At 38.7% G+C, this 20,017-nt stretch overlaps 1 protein-coding gene across 1 annotated transcript in view; it reads left to right on the plus strand.

The window, feature by feature from the left end:
• The first annotated feature begins 205 nt into the window (after positions 1-205).
• The window catches only part of LOC124787919 (DNA cross-link repair 1A protein-like), a 62,922-nt gene continuing 43,110 nt past the window's right edge, over positions 206-20,017 (plus strand). The window contains exons 1-2 of the mRNA XM_047254906.1: positions 206-700; positions 7,685-8,772. Of these exons, the coding sequence (XP_047110862.1) occupies positions 322-700; positions 7,685-8,772 (1,467 nt within the window). The 5' untranslated portion in view covers positions 206-321. The remainder of the gene's footprint in view (positions 701-7,684; positions 8,773-20,017) is intronic.

The raw sequence follows: 20,017 nt of genomic DNA on the forward strand, positions 1-20,017 counted from the left end.
GCTTGTATATATGTAACTTGACTTTGTCAATTGCTGTAATAGCTGAACTACAATAAGATTTCATTCAATTCAATTCAATTCATACGTTCAATTCAATTCAATTCAGTATGATTTGGTCTGTCCATAATCGATTATGAGATTAATAACGATTAATCGATTAATTGCAATGTATCGCCCATCACATTTTCTGTGTTCAAATCTTCAAAACAAAACATGAAGCGCCGAAGCGGGTTGTGCAAGTAGTGTGGTATTGACAATATTTATGTCATGGGGTGTATATACTTATGCAACGAAATCGTTTCCTAATTTTTGGCTTCCCAAATGAAGATTCTATTTACATCAATGAGTGACGATTTATCTGAAGACTTTGTTTCATTTGCGAGGGCGTCTCAGTTGCAATCGAGCCCAATTCGTAAGGATGTAACAAGAACTAAGCTTTCTTTTTCACAGCAGAAAGTTCGCAGGCGACTGAAAGCTTCGAAAAGCACTCATGACACTGCAGATGCGAAATTTTCCGATATTGCTAAGGAACTAGACAAAAACTTGCAGAAGGGGTGTAAAAAGAACCGTGCACAAAAGAGACAGACACCGGATGACGAGCAGCAGTTTTGTCCACTGTGCCAGATGCCTTTGTCGTCACTAAATATTTTGCCAGAAGTTCATGTTAGTGCATGCTCAGTGGTTTGGGATGATCTCAGAGGTAAGTTTTACAATTGCCCTCTAAATGTAATAAGATCGAGAAACTTATTTATTATGAGAGTGGCAATCAGTGTTTTCACTGTTCAAGATAATTTATCTTACAAATCTTGCAGAATCCTTGGGTTTGAAAATGTAAAGAAGAATATATCAATCATTTAACATTACTACGTATACAGTCTCAAAGTAAAACGGAAAATTGTTGTTCCAGAATGATTTTTTTCTGCCCCAAATTGTCGCTAATCATACACGTTTCACAGAAACAGATGTTTTGAATTATCATTTACAATAATAATTCTTGTATAGTTACGTCATATATTTCAGATCTGGGTCATTCCACATCAAATCACCCAATAAAAAATAAATTTTACACCCACCTCCTTACATTTTCATGAAATTTGGCTCAAATGGTTCTAATACTATCCTGACAACACCTGCAAATTTTTTTTTGCTCTATCTCTTATAGGTTTTTTTTTTTATAAATTTTTTATGTTTTGTGTTTTCCGAACCTTCCGAAATGGTAAATTTAATTTGTGTTCAAAACTTTAAAATTGCTTATCTTTAAAACTCTTCTAGATAACATCATGAATTTTTGCAGCAAGTTTATTATACATATTTGAAGATAAAAATGGTACTGTTAAAATATATTTTCTACGAGAAAAATATATATATGTATTTTTTTCTTTTCTTTTTTTTAACGGATGTTTTGTTTTATAAGAATTGCAATATCTAGAGTCTTAGACCTGATAGAGTGCTCAAATTTGTTTTAATTTACTCTTAAACATATAGGCTACTTGATAAAACAAAAATAATGATGGCTTTTTAACATGTTTATTAATTATAGTAGATTACATTAGAATTATGTACAAAGATTGTGTACTTACGACACATGTGTATAACCCAACTGATTGCTTGAAACATTGAAGTTTTTGAGTAATTTTGTCTTTTTAATAAACATTAATGCTGATTCAACTTGTTTTTCCACTTCATCCAAGAGCTTTCAGTTCTTTTGATACAGTCTTTATTGAAGTAATACATTCTTCCAGTGCCGCTTGAGTGAGGTGCGTCTACTACACAGACTATGTGCTCCAAAGGCACTATGCAAGAATCTTCTCTTTCAGGCCAATAAAATGATGCAGCTGGTCCTGAAGGATGTAGAAATAGAATTTCTGCATCTTCTTCATCATTGAATATTGTTTTTACCAGTCCAAAGTACCAGTTACCATCATAATTTACAGCCACATAGCTATTTATGGATGGTTCAACACGAACCCAATCAGAAGATGAATGGAAAGAAAAGAGTAAGGAGGGTTTTACACTATCTGTAGTCCTTCTAATTTCAAGGTTGGTTGTTGGAAGTGGTTTGAAGTTATGAAAACTTGTTGTTCCAGGAATGGTTCGGGTTGCTGAAAAACGGTTTTCTAGTTTTAACCGTAGCAAATCAGCTTCTTTTTTGTCAATAAAGTGAAAATGAACACACATCGATTACTGTCATTATTTGTTCTTTGTCTGAAAGCTGTAGACTAGCTTTCCTTAAAATTCTTTTAATAGTTCCTCCTAGGCCATCACAAATTGACTTCCCATGACTTGTTGCAAAAAAAGAGTGTTGAGCCTTCAAATTAAAGTCTCTCAAGTGTTCAGTCAAATTTTTAAAACTGTTTCTATTTTTGTACTGCCCAGCACAACCATCTGTAAAGTAGTGAACTGAGTCAATGTCAGTATGATGTGATGACAGCCACTTTGTAATTTCTCTTTGTACAAAGTTAACAAAACCAGTATCACGTTCTTGGTCATCACTAATAAAACATTGGTTGGAAACAAAAACATTGTTTTCCTCATTTCCTAGAAAAACTCCAACTGGGTGTAGAGTACAACCACCTCTATTCCAGTGGTAACTTTGGATCTCATTTTGTATAACGAAGGAATAATTTTCACTGAAACCCATCACAATAATTGCTGTTTTGGGTGATGGGTCTTCTTTCAATCTTTTAAAGGCAGCTGATTGGGATTTTGCTATAAACGAGTGTGTGGTGAGCTTTTCCAATGACCTAACCAATAAAGAAATGTAGTCTTCAACACTGATACGACTGTTTGATCATTTCTGCCCTGTCTGTGTTAACCCACTGACTGATTACAATTTCTTCTTCTAAATCATAATCTTCACTTAGTTTTTCAGATAAGTACTCAGTTAGTGCAGTATTTGCAGTACAGCTGTTGCAATGACGTAGCATGCAGTTTTGGTTTTCCGTGTTGCACACAAGCATCTTAATTAGGTCTTTATAAGATTCTTCAATTTTCACAGCATCCAGTAATAGTTTAACATTTTGGTGGATACTGCATACACATACAGTGTGTGTGCCTGCAGCACCAGCAAGGATACACCATTTAGGTCTCAAGAAACAAAATTTTGAAAATCCTACTTCTACCTCGGGATTCTCCCATTAGAAAGAATAATAGAGTTCTCTCAAGTTACACAAAATGAGTCTTTTTTGCATGTACACATTTTTTTGAACACTTACTTTGTCTTTTGTTCCAGGTAGCACTCTGGAACTTTCATCCTTTTCATAAAAATCTGTTACAAGTCTTACTGTATTTTCAGAAAGAGTTTTACCTTTTTTTGGACCAGGAGTTTCCAAAATACCCTTTTCGGATTTTAGCTTTCTAGCTTGTCGCACCATGTACTCACTTACATTAAATTCCTTCATCACTTTATTTTGACTCCAAGAATCTGGAGCCAAGGTGAGAATCTGGATTTTTCTAGACCTCCCAACAGATGAAATCTTCTCTTTCATAAGAGAAATCATCACATCAAAATCCTTTGCTTTCTCAACCACACTTGTATCTTCTTTGTCATCATCAGAACTTGGTGCATCATATTTTAATGCTTTTGAAACCGCCTTTTTTGCAGTCTTTTCAATACTGCTAACCTTCCTTTTAAAATAAGACCCTTTACTTTGTTCTGACAAGCCATGAAGATCTATCAGTGTTAAACCTAAATTATCAAGGGCAATGTTTGTTTGTACGAGGGATTCATTTCTGGATTCCTGTGATTCTAATTCAACCATGACTTCATCATCTGTTTCACTTTCATTGACTTCAACTCTTTATTTTTCCTGACAAAAGTTACGGCATGTTGAGCAAAACTTTGTCCAGGTTTTATGCTAATATTTTTTGTCAGTAATTGTTTAGAAAGATCCAAGCCTACACTTCTCAATGATTTTTTGATGGGCTTTTTGTGTTTTTTTAGTGGGTCTACACATGTTGTTTGATACTTTTCAAAAACGTTTAAAAATTAGTAGCTGTGTTATGAACATATATTCTTAAATTCACACAGATTAATTCCAGATTGTAAGTGGATCAAATCTTTTTCTTCCTCGCTCCATTCAGATACCGGCTGTAACTGTTTTGAAGGTGTGTAGGTTGTTTGGAAACAGTCAGATTTTTTAAATAACCCTACGCTACAGGTTTGAATATCTGACATACTGATTTCACTTTTGGTCTGATTACTGTTCTGGTTACTTTTATAGGATATTGGAAAAGAATCTCTGTAAACTAAGTAACAGTACTTACTGAAAGTTCGAATAAACTTAATAAAATACTATCCAAGCACTATTTAACACTGTAATAATTTTTTACTTCAAATCACAGGAGTAACAAAACAAAATCCAAGCGTACATTGTTACTCGAAGAAGACAAAAACTTATTTTCGGTGTCTAAGTCACTTTGTACTTTTTATTTTTAAAATATAATTAATATTATATTAAAAATTAGATAACTATTAAACAGGTTAAAAAGCCAACATAATTTTTCTTTTATCTAATAGCCTATACAATTAAGAGTATTTTAAAACAAATTTGAGCTTTCTATCAGGTCTGAGACTCTAGATATTGCAGTTTTTGTAAAACTAAACATCCGTTAGCTAAAAAAAACATGTAAATTTTTATTCATTTGGAAGGTTTTAATATATCTTTATGGTAATTTTTTTAACATTTAGATATAATACACAAACTTATTCCAAAATTTCATACTGATATCTTGAGTATTCTTTAATATACAAATTTTTTTAGTTGTGAGGACACGTTTAAGTTACGATTTCCGACTGCTGAAACAACGCCAAATCTAAAAACTTTAAAAATTTATTAAAAAAAAACTATAAGAGATAGAGCAAAAAAATTTTACAAGTGCTTTCAGGATGATAAAAGAAGTAATTGTACCAAGTTTCATCAAAATCTGACATGGTTGGTGTCAAGGCCTGGGTGACTTGACATGGAATGACCCATTTCTGAAATGCTATGGCAGATAACTGAAAAGCTTATGACACATCAAGTTACCTTCTATTAGGAATATGTTTGTGGTTGCCATGGCCTTGTGGAAGGAACTATCCTACCATTTGCCTGAACTGATTTAGGAAAACTAAATCAAGATGACCATAATTGACATGGCGTTAATCCTCCATCGCCCTGAATCTGAGAGCAATGTCTTGATAAATGCAGTCACCGGCTTTGACTATGGACATAATGTTAATGGGTCTGCGACATCACAATTTGGTGTGTGCACTTGCAGTTTTGTTGTTACTTGCGAAAGCCAATGAACGTGGGGGAAAAAAAAGAAAGAAAAAAAAACTGGTTGTGATGGCAGATTGAATCTTGGTTTAGTGTGAGGTGTAGGTTAGGTTGGAAGGTGGAGCTTGATTGTGAGTTGGCCAAGCCAACAAGTGTAAAACTGAAAAGACCTGGTTGTGGTGACAAACTGAGCTCTAACTTCACCCATTTGAAAAAATCGCCTTTGACATCATGTGATAGTTGCCATGTTGGCTACACCGTTGATCACAAGTTTCCTGTGTCACTTTTTGTATTAGATGATACCCAGTGTGAAGATTGGAACAAGGTTCTGTAACAACATAACAAGTTTGTTATACATTGTTCATGTAGTACACATATGACACATGTTAGATGTAGAACTAGTTATTTCATTAATGTATCCAACCATACTCCAAAGAGACTATATTTTTTGTAAACCTTTCTTCTTTTATATTCCATCATTATAATCATTCAGTGGGCTGTTGTGTGTGTACTGACAGTTTTAAAACCTCAAAAACACCTCTGATTGTTCTGATGTATGGTATATGTAAACAGTATACTAGAAAATACATGCCAGAGTTTTTTGTACTAGATAACAAAACACCTCTGCATTTCCCATGTGATTTATTCACTTATCAAGCAAAATTTATTAAACGTAGAATGCACTTTGCCCACAGTGGATTATGTCCAAAAGTAGTAATGGCTGAAATGTGGGAGTAATGCAAGTAATGAAGAGAGTAGAAACAGTTACAAAACCATGTAATGAAGATGTTAAGTAGCTGATAAAGCACAGAAAAAAGAAGCTTAACATCATAGCTCAGTGTTCAAAATATGTGTTGTTCTTAATAGTAAGAAGCTCTACATCTCCATATCCTCTACCTCCAATACACCCCTCTCCTCCCTTCCGCAACACAGTGTCCTAGGAGGAATGGTCAATATTCATGGAGATAACAGGAACGATCATTGAAAGCAATAAATTTGAGGAAACATGGGCTCCAAAATGCATACCTGAAGAGAGATCTCTGATGTTTTGAAACAAATCTCTTCTGCTGTTAGCTTTCCTTTCTGTATTTTGAGAGGTGATAGTATGGACCAAAACAAGGGAAAACTGCCCAGTAACTATTGGCTCTAAAGTGCATATCTTAAGAGGTATGAGCACTTGTTTATCTTCACTCATGTGAAATATCTCTTAATATATGCATTTTAGAGCCCATGTTTACTAGATTTTTCAGAATAAAATTCAGTCATCAGTTGCAAATATGTTTTTATTATGCTTTACCAGTTTTGATTTCGGAATAAAATTAAGTCGTAAGATGCAAATATATTTTAAATACGCTTTACGGTTACCAGTAAAATGTAATAAAAATACATTTGCAACTGACTGAATAGAATGAGTGGTATTCTTGGCTGAGTTGAATGTGGAAGAGGGGGGGGGGGGAGGTAAGAGCAGCAGCGAAGGTGCTAAGGTGAAAGAGAGACAGCAGGCAAAGAGAGATGGAAAACGGTGTAAGAGAATGCTCAGTCTCATCACAGCAGGAGTAGTGTTAAATTGATCATGGAGATAAATTGGAAGAGTTGTTGAGGACCAGGGTAGAAAGATATTTTTGAGATATGTGCGTGGGTCAGGCTCCTTATACTAGAAAATTTACTAGAATGGAAAAGGTTTGGGGGCCAGAGGGAAGTAAGCAGTGTGTGTGAGATGAACGATAGGATAAAACTCCTTGTAGTCCCTCTTCTTATTCCCTTCTCCCCCCAAACCTCACCACCACCACCACCACACACACACACACACACACACACACACACACACACACACGTACACGTTTCTTACCTCTCTCCATTCACACTTTGGTTTCATTGTTTAGGAGCATTGGATCCCTTACACACTTTGCTCTTTTCTTGATGGTCTCCTGAATTATACCACCTCCGTACTTCCATGAACAATTTTCATTTTCCTGCATCACAGTGGTCCCTTTTTTCTAGTGATGATTTGCTACATCGTCCTATGGACGTATTCTATGTGTACATTTCCACCATTACAGAAGAAATTGAAGGCACGCCATTTTTAAGACTCTTTAGTTTTGTCTAAATCCTCGGGTGGTGTCCTTTTTGCTTGGACCCAAGCTTTCTGAATGTACTACCTAATAATAAAATAAATTTCAGAGTTTTGGATTTATTTTGTTCATATTGAACAGATGAATGATTGCCAATTGTTCGTTTGCTTAATGTGAATATCCATTTCATACTTGTTTGTTGTTCCAAAATACTTAATGGCAGAAATGGATATCGATATTGTGAAATTTCAGTCACTATATTAACTTTAAACTTTTTTGTTTGCTTGTTTTCAGTTAGTCAAGTCCTAATGTATCAACCTGTTGATACCATCCCTTTGTTTTACTCTTTTTCAGAATGTCCCCAAGGAAAGGAGTGTAATGAAACAAGCATTTTTCACTTTAAAGACTTCTCCCACAAATTATTGGCAGAAATTCGAGCAACTGTCATTGACTACAATCGTCACCCATCGAAAGATGATTTGTGCGATGTGGGCAGAAGTCAGTTGTTGGACAATAAGAGGATAATATCAGAGACCAGTACTGAGAGTTCTTTAGATTTATTTTCGGATGAGGGAGATGAAGGAGGCTGTATTAAGAAAACAACTTATCAAGCTGCCTGTGTAAATACTGCTTCAGATGGGAGGAAAGAAGTATCAGTTTCTTCTTCATCACAGTCAACATATTTTGAAGCTGATGTTGATGATAACGGCAATGTGGATACTAGTGAATCAGTAGCAGATTTTAACAAAACAAATCATACAAAAAGTATCTCATCCAAGCATTCTGAAGGAAATAGCTCTACTAAAGTGCCCTCAGAACGATTTATACACCATAATGCCCTAACAACTAGCAGAACAGATGTTTTTTCGGGTTCTGATGAATCGTCCAAATCTGTTTCAATTCTCAAAGTTTCTTCGCCTGTTGAACAACTTTCCAAAAACCCATTCAAAGTTAAAAAGCCTAGTAACATCTTAAGAAACTTGAGTGGTGGTAAGAACAATCAGTTTTCAGGTAATCTGGAAGATAGTCAGTCAGTGGAAGCTGCATCGGTGGATACCGAAAAAGAAATTTCAGCTTGCGACAGTTCCAATAGTCTGAAATCAAATACAGTGGGCCTGAGCTGTGATGAAGACAGTGATAGCTCTGCAAGAACTGATAAAACAGAAATTTTTGTTCAGAAAAGTCTTCAGTTTAAAGGTAGCATTAAATTTAAAGGCAAATGTGACAGTGCTGATACCACCAATCTTAAAAGCCCAGTTAAGTCTAAGACTATTCCATGCAATTGTGTTCATGGAATCACTTCTGAAGTACCTTCTGTAGAAATGGAGATTAATTCACCAAAGAAGTCCCTAGTAAGTCCTGTCAAAGTTCATCTTACTTACAACAAAACTGGGTGGCAAGGTCTTGGCATTGATACTGTCCCTGGAGCTTTACTTGATGAGGTAAGACAACATTTCTGACAAACAAATCTCAGTTTTGTTATTTTTAGACCGATCGAGAAACTAAAATAGTGTGTGTGGGCATGAAACTGATGCGCATTACCATAAAACTGTGTGTGTGGTAACTTAATTATGTGTTAGTTTGTTGTATTACTGTGGTTTTATGCTTTTTGTGACTATTCTTTGCTCATTATGAAACACTGATATCTCTAGTTAATTGCACTGTGTACATGTACATTACTAAACCATTCACCCTCATGGAATTTATTCGAGTTAAGTCAGGTTTCAGTTTTGCTGCAATCCAGCTCATTTGTGATATAAAATATATTATTGGGAAGTAATTAAAATGTGACAAGTGACAGTATGTAGTATAAGGAAACAAAAGAAATTATAAAGAATAATATACTCAGACGAGTAGAAGACTTGAGCATACTCAAGTGATAAACAGTATTTGCTAAAACAAAATACCACTGTCTTAATGAAATTCACTAGATTGTTGTGCATCATGCTGGCAGCTACAGTCCTGTAAAGTCAACAGCAATTCCCTCATTTGTCGAAGTGTGTTACTTGCTCATGCACCTTGTGGCAGTCTGTATCATCCAAATCAAAGGTTAAGGTTATGTTAGAACTTCCTAAATTTTGAAAGATTGATGATTACATTGCAAGTCACAACTTACCAAATACCTGGTTTAGAAAACTGATACAACTAAGGTCATGCTACTTGTTACAAAAAGTATATTGTTATTAGGCCGAGAAATAATCAATGTGACCACTATCCGAAGCTACAGAATTTGAGAGACAGGGAAGTCAGTAAATAGCAGCTCCATGTGTGTGTACCATTTATGTATTTAATATATTACGTTGGTGGATAAGTTCGTTGTAAAGTTTAATAAACACAACAGGTAACACATAATAGAGACTTCAGTCGTCAATAATATATTCTCCTTCACTATTTACAACAGTCTGCCAATATTGGGGTAACTTTTCAATTCCATTACTGCAGAAATCACGTGGTTTTGAGGTGAAGAACTTGTCGAGCCTTGTTAGGAGCAGATTTTCATCTGGAAAGGAAGTTGCTTGAAGGTTTTTAGACAAAGAGCAGAAAAAGAGAAAGTCTGAGGCCTAAAAATCAGGTGAATAAGTTGGGTGCGGAATGACTTCCCAACCCAGCTCCCGTATAGTGTTTTTTATCAATCTAGCAGAGTGTGAGAGGGCATCATTGTGGAGTAGCACCACTTAGTGCAGCCTTCCTGGTCATTGTTCTTCGATTCCATCTGCAAGACGTCTCAGCTGATTACAGTAAATGTCAGCAGTGATAGTTAAACCTCGGGGAGGCAATTCGTAGTACACCACACGATCGCTGTTCCACCAGATGCATGATATCATCTTTTGTGGATGTGTGTCCGCCTGCTTAGCAGGGTGGTAATGTGCTTGCCTCCCATGCAAGCGGCCAGGTTGGAGATTTTGTCTGCTCGTGGACTGGGTGTTGTGTCGTCCTCATCATCATTTCATCCTTATGACCGGCGCGCAAGTCGCCCAATGTGGCGTCAAATGAAATAAGACTTGCACTTGCTGGCTGAACTTCCCCGAGTGGGGCTTCCCAGCCAACGATGCCATAAGCTCATTCCCATTTCCATTGTGGATGAGTGCGGGAAGTTGCTGATTTGTTGGGGCTCAACCATTCCTTTTTCCTCATGCTAGCATAAAGACACCATTTCTTGTCACCAGCAATGATACAGGATAGGAATGGCCAGTGTTGCCCATGAGCCAATTGATGACGAGCAAGCAGAGATTTACATATGGCCAGCTGCTGTTTTTTGTGATTTTGGTTTAGAGTGATTGCATGAAAATTTGCACAATATTGGAATGATTGCAATTCATTACATTTGCCAGTTCTCGGGTACGGTGATGCGGATCATTGTGGATCAGTGCGTTTAAATGATCGTCATCAAACCGCGAAGGTCTTTGTGAATGTGGAGAGTAACTGATGTCAGAACGACCCACCTTAAAATGAGAAAACCACTTTCTTGCCATGCTCTGTCCACTGGCATTATCCCAATACAAGGCAAAAACATTTCTGGCTGCTTCCACTGCTGTCACCCCACTGTTGAACTCAAACAGAAGAATATGTCGAAAATATTCTGGTTTCTCCACTTGGCTCTTCATTTTGTAGCATCTGTCGCTCTACTCACATCCCAGATGACAAAATGACAATATATAAACTCAAACATCAACAGTGAACTACAAATAAAAGTGACAGTTGATAAATAAGCTCATAGCAACTGGAATACCAACATGCAAAGCAAAAACACTATGAACTTACGCACCAACCTAATAATATTGGCAAGCCTTGGGTGGAATGAAGGTAAATCATTCATTATATAGTTGAACTATCAACATGAACATGAGTATGACTGAAATCAAAGATTGCCGTTAAACTTTGAGCGATGTTTTTTATGTGCTTGTTAACCATTGGCTGAACTGAAGAGTGTGGTACCACCTGATGGCCTTGATGCTTGATGTCATCAAGATGGTGGACACCACGAAACTTACACAATATGGTGAAGACCACTCATTACAGACAAGGATAATATGAAAAATATTTATTTGCAGAAGTAACATCAAACTGACAGGACAACTGCGGGAATTAGAGAGAATTGTGGGATTGAAGGGACCAGACTGCTATGCCCATCGGTCAGAGAGTTTGGAGTGGAAACAAACTAAGTATACAGCTTTCCTAATAATGAAGACATACCAGAACAAATATTAATGCAAAAAACAAGGAGACAAAATCCTCAACAATCAAAAAGACCATAACTCAATAACTGGTATTGGAAGTTTCCATTGATGTAGTCGTGCAAGGCATCTCTGCCACTCTTCTTCATTGCTGCTGGCTCTGCTGTCCCCCTATCCACAGGTCCCTCTCATCATCATCTGGTACTGTGGTGGACTGAGGACGTTACAGTCGCTGACCAGGACCACTGATGGGTGCTTCAGCAATTTAAGTGACACCTGTCACATATCACCCTCCTCACTATTAAGTGTCACCTTGCTAAGGCTCATTACCTTATTTAGCGGAGTAAAAAGGAATGCTGTAAGTGCTATGTTTCCTCCCTGGTAATGTATGCCTCTTCATCGCAAGTTTGGTCAAAGCTCCCTGGCATTCTGGGCCACCAGCAACAGTCAACTGTCCAGGGTCTGAACCTCCAAGGTGCTCTGTGCACTGATCCATCGTTTCTTGCAGAACATCTCGTGACACACTTTGTGATGGCATCATCATCCTCTTCCTACTCTACTACCTTTCTCCGGCAGAAACACAGAGTTGAACAGACCTCCCCTCTGTTTCATCCAGCACCGTGTTGAGCCCTATAGCATTATTTCGCTGAATGGGAATTGGTGCGGGCTCTTAGCTCTTCATGAGACACAGCCCCAGGGCTGGATTCCATCCATGACCAGATGACCCAAAACTTGGACATTCCCCAGAGGCAACAGTGCTCAGGGTCTTCAACTACATTTGGCTCACGGGTGCTTTTCCATCATAATGGCGAGACAGTATAGTTATTCCTGTCGTTAAGCCCGGGAAAAACCCAATGTCTCTCGACAGCTACAGCCCCGTTAGCCTTACGAATGTACTTTGTAAAGTGGTCGAAAAGATGGTCAACTTTAGATTATGTGGGGTACTTGAATCTCGGGGCATTTTGTCCCTATATTGGTGTGGCTTCTGGGCAGGGCGATCTCCAACTGACCATTTACTGTGATTGGAATCAGCCATCAGCCGCCATCACCTTTTTGTGGTCTTCTTTGACCTACGTAAGGCGTATGACATGGCTTGGTGCCATCATATTTTTGTTACCCTCCATGACTGGGGCTTCAGTGGTCCTCTTCCAATTTTTATCCGTGAGTTTTTATCTTACCAACTCTTCCAGGTTCGAGTTGGCACTTCACTCAGTGCCTCCCAGATTCAGGAGAATGGTATTCTACAGGGTTCTGTGCTAAGTGTCACCCTCTTCCATCAATGGGCTTGCGACCTCTGTTGGGCCTCTGGTTACCCCGGTGTTGTTTGTTGACGATTTTTGTGTCTGGTGCAGCTCCCACTCGGTAGTGTCTGTTGAGCGCCAGCTCCGAGGTGCCACCTGATGGGCCTCTGCAAGGGCCACTGCTCATGGCTTTCAGTTTTCTCCCTCCAAAATGTGGGTTATGCATTTTTGTCATCGGCCCACAGTACAATCCAATCCAGAACTTTAATTAGGCAACCAACTCCTTGATGTTGTAGCACAGTCCCGTTTCTTGGGCCTTCACCACGTTCACCACCTAAAGACTACATGTATGCGGAAGCTTAATGCTCTGTGCCTTCTGGCCCACACATTTTGGGGTGCAGACCGTTCCACTCTTCTCCATCTTTACTGTGGTCTGGTCTTGTCCAGACCAGATTATGGTAGTCAGGTTTATGGCTCAGCAGCTCCTTCCTCTTTTAAACTCCTTGACTCTGTCCATCATTGTGGGGTGCGTCTGGCTATTGGTGCCTTTCGCTCTAGTCCTGTTGATAGTCTCCTCGCAGAAGTGGGTATTCCCCCTCTACACATCCGATGGAACCAACTCCTTGTTTCTTACGCAATCACCATTCACTAATTTCCTGACCATCCTGTGTACCCTGTGCTCTTCGCCGGTGAGGGATGTCTCCTTCCTAACACCCACCCACAGGTGGGATTGCCGGTTGGCATGCGCCTCACTTACCTCTGTCGGGATCTCCATCTCCACTCACTGGACTGCATCCAGTGTCTTTCCTCCTATAACCCCCCTCCCCCCACCCAGCCTTGGATGGTGCCTAAACCACAGATTAGGGCAGATCTATTCGAGGATCCTGAGGTCTCTGTTGCTGCTATGGTTTACCGGTGTCTTGTATGGGCCATCCTTGAAGAGTTCCAGGGTGCCACCATCTTTTACACTGATGGTTCTAAGACTATTGATAAGGTGGGATATGCATTCATATCTCCTACTGGCTTTGAGCACCATTTATTGCCAGGATCATGTAGTGTATTCACAGCAGAGCTTCTAGTCATTCACAGGACCTTTCTTTTTGTTTCTCAAGCCTCCCTCCACAGTGTTTTAATTTGTTCAGACTACATGAGCAGCCTGCAGGCTATTGACTGATGCTACTCTTGTGACCCTTTGCACCCTTTGTTCTCTGCTATCCATGATCTTCTCTCTGCCGTTCAGCATGCCACCTGTTCAGTCGTCTTTCTCTATGTCCCAAGTCATGTGGGCGTCCCAGGGAATGAATTGTCTGACCGTTTGGGTAGAGAAGCAGATGCTTACCGCCCATTTACTTTCATGATTCCAGCTGTGGATATGCAGATCTACATCAAATCTCTCTTTGCACGACAGTGGAATGCCATCTGGAGCACTACTGCTCATAGTAATAAACTCTGCACAAACAAGGAGTCTACTGCAGTTTGACGCTCTTCTTTCTGCTCCTCTCGGAGGGAGTTCACTGTTTTATGCTGTTTACACTTTGGTCATAACCGGCTCACCCATTGTTTCCTCCTACGTAACGACCCACCCCGACAACGTGGTTGTGGAGCCAGACTGACGATATCTCACATATTGGTGGACTGTCCCCTTCTTTCGGCCCTTCGTGTTAAGTATGGTCTTCCTTAAATTTAATATTAGCATATGATCCATGGATGGTTGACCTAGTCCTCGGTATCCTCCATGGAGCAGGGGCAGGTTGGTTGTGGTTGGGACTTCATTTGCAGTTTTCTTGGTCTATGGCCCCATGACCGCCCCCCCCCCCCCTTTTTTTCCACTTTGTAGATTTGGTCTCACCTTTTATGCTTTTACTGTGTATGTTTAATGTTCATTATTTCATAATTTGACTTCCCTGACAGGATCTGTCCACTTTTAGCAGATCCTCGTTCTTCTGTAACTCACATTGGAATCGCGGGACTGATGACCTCGCCGTTTGGTCCCATACCCATCTCAATTAACTAATCAATCAATCAATCAATCTTTTGTCATGCTGATAATGTTGAAGGTGTTAAAGCAGTTTTCTTTGATGACACAGCCTGTCCTCCAGCGTGAGCCTGGCTGCAGCCACACATGATTCAGCAAGCAACTGCAGTATACCATCTGTGCATGTCACATAATTAGCACACTTATTAATTTTTAGGTATCCTGGATCCACACAACAGCAGTTAAGTGGCAGTAACACATATTGTCAAAAGCTACGCATTTTCACCTCAAGAATGACTATGGAAGTGGAGGTTTCTTATATGTTGGGAACTCTGGATTAAATATCCACCTGTGGGATGGTTGTAACCTCAGAATGATAAGGGTGTATGCCTAGGCTTGAGCTCCAGACCTAATAAATGCATGGTGTTCAGGACAAACCAACAACAGCCTGACCTACATTATATACATGTGTGCTGCAGATATTTCCAGTATGTGTGATTCTTTTTCCTTTTGTTTGGGAATTCAACATTGTGCACATAAGTGTTACAGTGGTTCATATTCACAAAATTGGCATTCAGCAATTAGGCTAAACAACCATGCACTGTGTTTTATTGTCCACAGCTCGTGATCGTGTGGTAGCGTTCTCACTTCCCGCGCCCGGGTTCCCGGGTTCGATTCCTGGCGGGTCAGGGATTTTCTCTGCCTCGTGATGACCGGGTGTTGTGTGATGTCCTTAGGTTAGTTAGGTTTAAGTAGTTCTAAGTTCTAGGGGACTGATGACCATATATGTTAAGTCCCATAGTTCTCAGAGCCATTTGAACCATTTTTTTGTGTTTTATTGTTATCGTTATTACTCCCTGAGTATTGGTACAGGAAGAGACAATGCCAACACTGTACGAAAATCGCTGTGCCTTTTATATTCGAACCAGTGATCTCCGTCTTACTGCCTTAGTTCTATATACAACAGGAGGTAGGCCAAGCAGACCTTTTATCCTTATTTAGACATATAAATCTTAAAGAAACTGACCTCAGACACATGCTTGCTGTAGACCCTGATAACTAGCATTTAGAAACTGTTCAGTGCAGCTGTAAATGATTTGTTAAAAATTCAAGCAAGTTTCTTAAGAACTAGCTTACAAGTTTTTATTCTGGGACACACATGGATGAGCACAAACTCAAGACAAAATCATCAATTTCACAGGTGGGATTTGAAAAAATGTCTTAGTGCCTTGACCCACTTGGCCTCCACAAGCTTGGCTTAAGGGCAGAGCTAAAACCAGAAATCATGTCGCTGGCAGTCATTCGTAGTTACTCACTGAGAGCATTCATTTCATGACAGATTCATCGCTCTGGCTGAATATAGTGGGTTTTCAGCTAGAGATGCTGGGAGAAGATATGGTGTGGCACATACCATTGTAAAGAGTTATTGGAGGAATTATTTTGGAACAGACAGCGCCAACAGAGTCCTTCCTCAGGCAGGAAGAGACTGGAAACACACCAGGACAGAGATCCTGTGCATAAGAGCCGACTGTTCCTCTTCCTAAATATGAAGGAGTTACGGTGAGAGACCAGCTTCCTCAACTACAGTGACAGACTTAGACAAAGGCTGAGGGAAAATGCACTGCACACACAAAGACCTTCTGTGTAACAGGAACTCGGAGAGAAAAATATTTTATACCAGCTGGTATTTGTGGATCTGCTCCTCAATGCAGCATCAAAAGCTGATGAGAAGGTTTTCCAATGGTCCAAGAGTGATTTAAAGTCTGGGAGGGACAAGACATCGTGAAGAATGATGGAACTCTTGATAGTGGGTAGTACACCCGTGTAATGAAGAATGTGATGCTTCTTTCAGTGTGAATGCTAAACACTGTAGGAAAAAATAAAATTTTTGTATGATGTTATTGGCCGAGAGATCCCGTTTGGGATGTTTGGCTGTTGGGTGCAAGCCATATTATTTCATGCCACTTTGGCAATTTGTGTGTCTATTATGAGGACAGAACACAGCCCCCCTCCCTTTCCACGTACACACACAGCATCTGGAATGGAGGAAAGCTCATTCCCGTGAGCGTAGTTCTGCATTTGTTCAGCAGCAGCTGTCCAACAAGGGCTTCAGCATCATCGACTGGCTGCCAGAGGCTGCTGATATAAATCCAGTGGAGAACATTTGAGATGAGGTAGCATGAAAACTGTCAGATAAGTGGCCACAAAACCAACGAGATACATCTGATGCCCTTTGAAATTGCGTTCTTGAAGCCTGTGAGGATGCTGTCTCTTCTGGCAGTTATATTTGACTCCTCATAGAGTCCTCGTGAAACCGCATATGGTTAAAGTCAGAAATAATGGGGGATTCTAGACAAGATAGAGCACTGAAAACATTTTATTTTCTTTACTTATTCTTTCGATCAATTTTCTGTCAGTGAGAGCCGGTGGCAGATCACTCGGTGATACAGAAGTGCCAAACCTGACATGATTAAACATGAGTTAGTTTGCCTTTAAGTTATCTTTTTAACTGAAACAAATTTGTTTAAAATATTTTTTTTTTAATATTATTCGGTCCTCAACTTTTCTTCTACTGTTTTGCAGTAGATGACAGTAGCAGCAAGTGGTGGTACACGTGTTAGGTTGAAAGCATCATACAGTAACATAATGCCATTCAAATATTAATTGATTTGTGATTGCGTCATGAAGTTATTCTCAGTTGATTTTGTCAGCTTATGAGCCCAGTTCTCATCATTTGTGGGAAGTTTTAATTTTCTGTTTTAATGTGAAGAAATCTGTAGCTGAAGCTCATAATATAAGTCCAGTGGTAAGATATATGGTGAAGCACCTGTTAGTGAAAGAATCTGCAGATAATGCTTTCGGCACTTCAAGAATGGTACTTATGATGACAAAGACCATCACGGTGGTGAATGAGAGAAGGTTTTTGAAGCTACGGAATGACCAGTACTTTAAATTGTAAATGTTTTGTAAGTTTTTCACAGTAAAGCCTCAAACTTAGAGAAAAAGCAGTGGAAGCAAAGTTGTAGACTTCATTCATTTGTCTTTCAGTTAACCTTTCCCTACATACTTAAAAAGTAATAAATTGTGAGGTACCTTTTAAAACTATTTTTTGTTATTTTGAATTCGTCTCTCTCTTACCCTCTATTACAATCTCCTGCGTCCTCCCAAAAATGTGCCAAAATGCCAAGCAAACTGTAGCTACAGCAGTGCTTAGTTAACATGCATGGATCTTGTTCCTGTATGGAGACAGTAGACAATGGTGTGACAAAGCGAAGGCAGCCTTGTAGAGAACAAATAACTAGCTATGGGAGTTAATGGCTATTATGAGGCTCATTAAATTGGGAAAAAACCATTTTATTTTATTTGACTTTGGTTTTTATTTTGCTGAAATTTCTGATGACATTGTAGGATGCTAGTTGGGGTTAAGCAATGTGTATTTCTCCTTTATTTTATGATTTGCCCATCCTGATGTCACCTGGGAGGTCACTAGTTTTCACGTCTATTGGTCATTCTGGTTATGCATTAATTGCCTTCCCAGTACAGTAGTCGATAGACTTTGACTGTTTTGGAATGCTACCAGGGTTTAGATCAAAAAATGAGTGGTACCTAATTTTGCAAACTTCCACATAACGTGGCTATCTGCTCTAACAATTGTGCCTCGATGATTCCCATGTTAGAATTGTGATGACCTAGTAGAGAAGTTAACATCAAACCATTAGGTAATAGCTAAAGAAAAAACAGCACTGACTGTGAGGCATTACTTTGCAATATGCCACACACTCGACGAGATAAACCCCTTATTGGTATTTCTCTCTCTTTTTTTCTCATAAGCATGCTGCAAATTGAACAGTTTATTCACAAGAACACTTTTACTTTTATGAACATGGTGTCAGCAATGATTGTTTTGTAATTACATGGGTAGAAGTTAATTTGCATTCTTCTGATTATTGTAGACTGAATGACAGCTTTACTTTTGAATTACATGTTAAAGACTGTGCTGACAGGGTACTGTGTTCCGTATTATATGCCCTGCTTTAATTTCTGTATGCCTTTGCAGCACACTTTTCTGGTAATTGCAAAAATTGTGCATTGTTTCTTTGAATAGTTCACTTAATGATTTGAGGCTTTATGTTACTTGTAGCTTATTTAATTTCTTTGTGGATGTTTGCCTTTTGCAATCAGTGCTCTGTTTTTGTCTTTTCATTTGTGTCCCTCCATTTTGGGGTTGTGCCAATGACAGTGTTCTCAAGGAATATCTTCTTTAAGTCTATAAAGATCAAAAATGTGTTAAACTTAACCAGCAACACTCCAAAAAAGGAATCACACCTGATGAATGAGCTTTTCACTTTGCGGTATGCTTAAGAAAGAAAAACAGTAATAACTGTGACAGCTATTAATTTAGGATTTTCAGCTTCCCATCAGTGCACTGAGTCTTATTAGTATCTGCACTCTAGCCCCTAAGCCTAGTTACAAAAATGAGAGTAGAAGTAATTGGCTAATACTGTTTATATTTCGGAGCTACATTCTGCACTGCTGAGCCTCCACAGGAAAACCATTGGGTGTATAAAAATATTATTCCTGTGACTAGTAAAATTGGCAACATTGAATAATATATTTGGCTATTTTATGACCATCAAGTTACTTCCAGGAATGCCATAGATTTATCCTGCTAAATTCACTTGATTTTTTTCTTGTCAGTTGCATTAAATAATCTGAGTGATTTTCATGTAAGGTGTGACATTGGGTTGTCAGATTTATGGTTTTGAGTCCAGAAAGGTTATTCCACCGAGAAAATAAAACCACTTTCTTTTTTTATGTCACAGAATATCTTTGTTAGCTAAACTATGAAAATGACAGACAATGGACCACAGCATTGGCTCCCCAGTGTAGTGGTAATGTGATCACTGTCTGAAGCAATGCCTGTTTTTGCTGTGGGTTCAAAGCTCACTGGAGGACTTCTATATTCATGTATTTTTACAATTTTTTTTAAATTGTCAGACCAAAAGTCAGCAAGGATATTTTAAGGAACTGTCTGCATTGTAAGCCTTCTCATTATCTTTATTACTACATTTTACAGCTGAAGGTGAAAAGCTTATGAAATTCCTGATTACGCACTTGTTAATACCAGCATTTTTCTGCTTTAGCCAACATTATTCCCAAAAAAATTTGTGAATTCGTAATTTTTATTAAATACTGAATGCCACTTAAAAAATTGTTCAGTAAGTAGACAATGCAGTTTTGGCTGTAGTAGATTGAGAACTTCCTGTGGTAAAGATAAGCAGCAGTTTCAGACAAT

The sequence above is a fragment of the Schistocerca piceifrons genome, chromosome 3 (assembly GCF_021461385.2).
Source record: "Schistocerca piceifrons isolate TAMUIC-IGC-003096 chromosome 3, iqSchPice1.1, whole genome shotgun sequence".
Lineage (NCBI taxonomy): Eukaryota > Metazoa > Arthropoda > Insecta > Orthoptera > Acrididae > Schistocerca > Schistocerca piceifrons.